The 6,881-nt window shown below is 47.7% G+C and overlaps 1 protein-coding gene across 4 annotated transcripts in view; it reads right to left on the bottom strand.

The window, feature by feature from the left end:
- The window catches only part of ZNF12 (zinc finger protein 12), a 17,825-nt gene extending 15,587 nt beyond the window's left edge, over positions 1-2,238 (bottom strand). For 2 of the 4 annotated variants that reach the window (XM_011985812.1, XM_011985814.1), the window contains exons 1-2: positions 1,665-2,217; positions 435-499 (exon numbers count right to left, since the gene is read on the bottom strand). In XM_011985812.1, coding sequence (XP_011841202.1) covers positions 435-449 — 15 coding nt within the window. In that variant the 5' untranslated portion in view covers positions 450-499; positions 1,665-2,217. Of the gene's footprint in view, positions 1-434; positions 500-1,664 lie in introns of those variants that run through there. The other 2 variants (XM_011985813.1, XM_011985815.1) reach the window with 2 other exon arrangements.
- Positions 2,239-6,881: the final 4,643 nt, after the last annotated feature.

Here is a 6,881-nt window from a genome sequence, read left to right as displayed (position 1 = left end):
TGGCGACAGAGCGCAAGACTCAGTCTCAAAAAAAAAAAAAAAAAAAAGAGGCAAGAATTGCAGTGGTTCAAGGGTTATTATTTAGGAAGGCTGTTGATAATGATCTCAAAGGAATCTTTAAAATTCATGCAAAAACAAAAGTGATTCTGCTTACGGTCAATGTAAGTCAAGGAATGGATGGTATTTATCATTTTTTGTGATAAATGCCGGGAACATGAGAGGCTAGTACTCTGGCTTCAAGAACTCTTTAAGGATCACGCTATCTGCGCATATGAATATGATAAAAAGGCTTGGTGCTGATGGCTACGCTGTTTTGTCTGACCAAATCTTGTATCTATTTCTACTTTCTCATTTTAAAATTTGAACCCTTAATCTCCTCCTAAGGTGTATTGTAAATCAGAGTAGAGAATAAATACACGAACAGAAACACTCACCAGGGATTTACTCATTTTCTGCTGCTCTTAGAAAAATCTGGAGGACTGTGAAAGCGGAGGCAGATCTGGGGAAGGAAAACCCAAAACATGAAGTTACGAGAGGTCTCGCCTGCCAAGGCAGTCATCTCCCGCCTAAAACCTATATAGAAAGTTCCATGAAGGGCATCCTATGGGAGACTGTCCCTTTAAGCCTTCAGAAGGGACTGGAAAATGATCAGGAGGAGGACCCATCTGCACATTTGTAACTCTCACATGGCTACCTTGTGACTGAGTGGATGAGATTGTCATGGTGAATGAATACTGGATCCTACTGAAATAATCTGCCATCATTAAATGTAAGATTTAAAAAGGAATTCTGGTAACCAGCCCGGCCAACATGGTGAAACCTCATCTCTAGTAAAAATACAAACATTAGCCGGGCATGGTGGCGGGTGCCTGCAGGAGAATCGCTTGAACCTGGGAGCGGAAATGGCAGTGAGCTGGGATCGCGCCGCTGCACTCCAACCCGGGCAACAGAGCGAAACTCGTCTCAAAAACAAACAACAAAAAAGGAATTCTGTAATACTCATCTATTAGTCTTTTAAATAAAGATCAGAAAATCCACAGGATGCCCTAAATAAAGGAATACATTCGGCATGATTAGGTCTTTATTTGCAGGAACTTCAGTGGGCTGCTCAAAAGGATCTTTTATTGAACTTACTCTCACTTAACTAGGATACAGGGGACAGAACACTGGCCTGGGAGATAAAACTCCTGAGTTCTACTATGAGCAGCTCCACCCACAAAACCTCGGACAAGTCACCCACCTGCTACGGCCCAGTCTCTTCCCCTAGCAAATGAGGCAGCAAGAGAATCCCTGCAGACTATTCCTGTGCTACAATGTATGATTCTATAAGAGCAGACTTAAGGGGGAATCGGCACTTAAATGAGAGAACACAGGTGCTCACGGACGTTTAGATACGGTCGCAATCTGGAGCAGGGAGAGGAGGAAGAGCTGTTGGGGTGAGGGGGGAGTGGAGACAACGTCCGCAGCTGAGGCTGGTAACACCCCCCCGCCCAGTCCCTGTAAGCCTCGTCGTCGCCGGACCCTGCCCTCAAACCCTCAAACCCAAACACATGTCTCTCCTGCAAGCGATCCAGACCCTCCGCTGCCCCTCACTCTAAGGTCCCCGCCACGCGGTGACTTCACCCAGGCCCTTCTCGCCCCTGGCCCGCGAACCCACGACCTACCCTCCTGGGGCTCCGCAGCCTCTGCCCCACGGCTCCCGAGAGGCCGGGGCGGGACTGCTGTCGCGGGCGCGCGTCTGCTCGCGAGGTTCCCTCCTCTCCACCTCAGCAAGGCCGTTCTGCTCCCGAGGGGCCCGTGCCGGGCCTACGGGACAAATCCAGGCGGGGCGTCCCTCCTGGAGCCCAGATCCGGCTCCCTGGGGCTCACCGTCCTGCGGAGCCGGGACCGGGCCGTCGAGGACGCACAGGGATCGGGTCCGGGTCCCGCCGCCCCTTCGCTTCCGCCGCCGACACCACCCGGCCGGCCCCTCGGGCCCCAGCGCCGTCGGCTCCGGGGGTCGTGCTCGGGGATCAACGCTTGAGCCTCCGCCTGGCCCGCGCGAACCCTGGCCCGCACAGCCCCGCGCCCGCTTGGGTGCCGGCCCGGGTCTTCCGCGCCCAGCCTCGCAGACTCCGCGATTCTCGCCCACCGGAGGCCAAAGCCTGGGAACTAGGGCGAGCGGTGACCTGGGGACGCACAGGAAGCGAGGGCAGTGCGGCGGCGACACGCATGCGCGAACACGCACACAGAGCGGGGTGCACACGCGCAGGAATGCATCGGAAGTCCGCCTCCGGGGACCCACCGCAGGTCCCAGGATAAATACAGTGACTCTATTTCCCATGAGCCTATGCGCTCCCCAAATTTAGGAACCGTCTTAAATGTCTCTATCTGGTCTAGCGGTTGAAAGGCTCTATGCTAAGAGAACTGGCAACCCGGTACCCCAGACTCAAATTTCTCCTTAGTTTAAGGGAACGTCTTCATGGGGATGTCTTGACTATCTTTAAGGGAACGTCTAGAAAGTCTCTGCTTCAAGTAGCGTCTTGTAGACCGTGTCCGGGCCAGTCCTGCCTTACCCGAGAGCTCAAGGCTTAAAATCAATCTCCATGTGCAACCATGACAAGTGGAACAAGAGGGTGCATCATACTAGCTTATGATTACAATGACACATTTAACGAAAACATTAGTAAATAGAGCCCATGGATGAAATAATAGAAGATTAGCCGGGGACAGGATACCATCCTCGCCCCAACAAGGAAAAAAGGAATTCTAGCTTTTCCAAATCACTTTGAATTTGTGATAGCTAGAAAACTCAGAGAATATGTACAGAATTGAAAGAAGAAAAAAATTACCCAGAACTCTACTTCCTGAAGAGGATGAGGCAAGCAGAAGAAGAAATTTGCGTTGTAATGGAAAACGAAGCACATCAGAAAGCCATGTTACTTGATTCCAACCCTGTTGATTATCTTTGAGGTACTTTACACCTCTTTGAAAACTGTAGGTAATTGATGCAAGTTATGTTCTGTCTAGTGGAAGTTGGTTGACTTCCGACAATCCCCACTAGAGAAAATCCAGTTTTGACTGCATTTCTCCATTTACATAATCATTTCAATATTCCTGATCTGCAAATATGTCTGTTTCTCAGATTCGCTCTCTCTCTCTCTCTCTTTTTTTTTTTAATTTTGAGACAGGGTCTCACTCCGTTGTGCATGCTGGAGTTCAGTGGGGAGATCCTGGCTCACTGGTTCAAGCAATTCTCCTGCCTCAGCTTCCCAAGTAACTGGGATTTCAGGTACACACCACCACGCCCGACTAATTTTTGAATTTTTGGTATAGACGGGGGTTTCACCATGTTGGCCAGGCTGGTCTCAAACTCCTCACCTCAAGTGATCCACCCGCCTCAGCCTCTCAAAGTGCCGGGATTACAGGCATGAGCCACCATGTCCAGTCCTCAGATTCTCTTTTGAACCAGTTGTAATATCTGCCGATTTCCTCTTGAATTAAATAAAATCTTTAGCATGTGTTCATTTCTATATATCTGTATAAGAGTCATGATTTTACTTTCATGTTTTAAGGTTTTCCAGGTCTTCAGAGAAGTCGCCGATGAAATCACATGACAGAGCCAGGAAAACCTCAGGATTGGAGTGCCTCATGAACGGTTGAAGCCCAGGTGAATCTTTTCTTCGCTCCCAGGAATGAGTCCAAAGTGCCAATAGAAATTTGCTGGCTTCTCATTTTTCAGTAATTTCCCCATTTACCAATTCTGTGTTTTACTTTGGTTTGGGTTTGTTTACAGTGCTAGCTTCACTGTTGGTAATTTGTTTGTTTTTGTTGTTTCGAGGCAAAGTCTCGCTCTGCCACCCAGGCTGGAGTGCAGGGGTACGATCTCGGCTCACTGCAACCTCTGCCTCCCAGGTTCAAGTGATTCTCCTGCCTCAACCTCCTGAGTAGCTGGGACTATAGGTGTATGCCACCATGCCCAGCTAATTTTTGTATTTTTAGTAGAGACGGGGTTTTTCCATATTGGCCAGACTGGTCGAACTCCTGACCTCAGGTAACAGACCCGCCTTAGCCTCCCAAAGTGCTAGGATTACAGACGTAAACCACCGCGCTGGGCTAGGAATTTGGTTTTATGGTCTGAACACATGGTGATCTCTGTAATGAGATCAATGTTTGCAGAGATTTAGTCTCTATTGGATGAGAGACCACAGAGTCTGATTTGTTATTCTATTTATCTGTTTACTTTGAGCTGAAATCAATTAAGAATTTCATGCCCACTGGGAGGAGAAGAGCTCTTTGATATCTGGAAGGGTGAGTTTTTTGCATTTTTGTGTTTACTCTTTGAAGGAGTGGCCTACCCCTCCACACCTGTGGGCGTTTCTCGTTAGGTGGAACAAGAGACTTGAGAAAAGAAATGAGACACAGAGACAAAGTATAGAGAAAGAAAAAGTGGACCCAGGGGACCGGTGCTTAGCATACAGAGGACCCACGCCTCAGCGGTCTCTGAGTTCCCTAGTATTTATTGATAATTATCTTTACCATCTTAAAGATAAGGGAGTGGCAGGATAATAGGATCATTGTAGGGAGAAAATCAGCAGTAAGACATGTGAATAAAGATCTCTGTGACATGAATAAGTTTAAAGGAAAATGCTGTGCCTTGATATGCATATGCAAACATCTCCATAAACCTTTTAGCAGCATTGCGCCAGCAAGTCCCACCTTTTGCCGTAAGGCGGTTTTCTCCTATCTCAGTAAACAGAGCATACCATCGGGTTTTACATCGAGATGTTCCATCGCCCAAGGATGGGCAGGAGACAGATGCTTTTCTCTATCTCAACTGCCAACAACCGCCAAAAGGCCTTCTTTCCTCTTGTGCTAGTCCCCTCAGCACAGACCCTTCACGGGTGTCAGGCTGGGAGACGATCAGGTCTTTCCCTTCCCACGAGGCCATATTTCAGACTATCACATGGGGAGAAACCTTGGACAATACTTAGCTTTACTAGGCAGAGGTCCCTGCGACCTTCCGCAGTGTACGTGTCCCTGGGTACTTGAGATTAAGAGAATGGTGATGACTTTTAACCAGCAAACTGCCTTCAGGCACTTGTTTAACAAAGGCACATCCTGCACAGCCCAAAATCCATCAAACCTTGAGTCACCACAGCACATGTCTCTTGCAAGGACAAGGTTGGGGGTAGGGTCACAGATTAACGGCATCTCAAATACAGAACAAAATGGAGTCTCTTATGTCTACTTCTTTCTATATAGACACAGTAACAGTCTGATCTCTCTTTCTTTTCCCCACACTCTTGACCCATGTGTGAAATTTTAGAAGTGGAGCTCTAAGATCTATTTCTTTGTATGTCTATGTGTCTGTAATTTCGAAAGGTCTTTACCTCTGATTGCGTGAGTGTCTAATGTTTTTCTGCCTCTAAATGGTATTAAAGTAGATACAGAGTTAGTTTGTTTGTTTTTGAGACAGGGTCTCACTCTGTCACCCAGGTTGAAGTGCAGTGTGTGTGATCACAGACCACTGCAGCCTCAACCTACCTGGGCTCAGGTGTTCCTCCCACTTCAGCCTCCCAATTAGCTGGGACTACAGGTGTGCACCACCATACCCAACTAATTTTTGTATTCTTTATAGAGATGGGGTTTTGCCATGTTGCCCAGGATGGTCTCGAACTCCTGGGCTCAAGCAATCCTTTCACCTAAGCCTCCCAAAGTGCTGGGATTACAGGCATGAGCCACGATATAGAGTTTTTAAAGGTTCACTGTTCTGATTGGCTTGTAGAGGTGTGTATGTATTTATATAAATTGAATTTACCCAAATTCTTAGGAAAAAGAGAAATGGAACTTCTATTGCTTTAATGTGCTAGAAAAGTATTTTTTACTGAAACCAAATCAAATGTTTTGGAAATTCAAGTTCACACATAGTTCACATATATGTTACTGAGCAGTCAATGCACTCGCTGCCCAATGTGTACAGAGGCCAATACCATGGCTCCAGCTTTTGAGAAATAAAGCTTTTTTGTAAGTCAACTAGCAAGGACACAGGAGGAAATGCTCAAATCTCCCTTTCCCAGCTGTGGGCTGTGTCAGGTTTTATCCGCATAGGGTAAGGAGGTGTGATTTGATTGGATCTTGCAATGAAGTAATGCTGGGAGCTGTGATGTGACTGGATCCTGCCATGGGCATGACACCACAACTCAATCTGATTGGTTCCTGGCTTCTGCCACAGGGTGTCCGGTTCTTAAATGGGTCCCAGCTCCTCAATCTGAGCACTTAGGTTCCACTTCGTGGTTGCATGCTTGGTTAATCTGGTCATGCTCAGAGTATATGACCTTCAACCTGTGGATCTGTGGCAATTGAAAAACAACTGCCAACTACATTACATAAAAGTTGAAATGAGGGTGGGGTGTGGTGGCTCACGCCTGTAATCCCAGCACTTTGGGAGGCTAAGGCGGGCAGATCAAGAGGTCAGGAGTTCCAGCCCAGCCTGGCCAATATGGTGAAACCCCGTCTCTACTAAAAATACAAAAAATATCCAGGGGTAGTGGTGTGCTGAAGCAGGAGAATCCCTTGAACCCGGGAGGCAGAGGTTCCAGTGAGCCGAGATCGCGCCATTGCACTCCAGCCTGGGTGACAAGAGCAAAACTCCGTCAAAAAAAAAAAAAAGTTGAACTAGATTTAGTCTGATGCAGTTACAGATTTACAGACCGCACCCCCACCCGCCTGCTGACACCTTCCACCCCTCATTCTTGAGGGATTAGGGATGGAGGTCATGCTTCTGTATCTACTTCATGCTGACCAGGGGCACTGAGTCCCCTAAAGTTAGAGGAATTGAAACTCATGGACTGCTGAGTTCAAGTGAGTTTTGGGGTCACCCAGAGTTGCTTGAAGGGCTC

Source organism: Mandrillus leucophaeus, unplaced genomic scaffold (assembly GCF_000951045.1).
Source record: "Mandrillus leucophaeus isolate KB7577 unplaced genomic scaffold, Mleu.le_1.0 Scaffold29, whole genome shotgun sequence".
NCBI classification, from domain to species: Eukaryota; Metazoa; Chordata; class Mammalia; order Primates; family Cercopithecidae; genus Mandrillus; species Mandrillus leucophaeus.
Note: the sequence above shows the minus strand (reverse complement) of the source record. Positions and strands in the feature narration are given on the sequence as shown.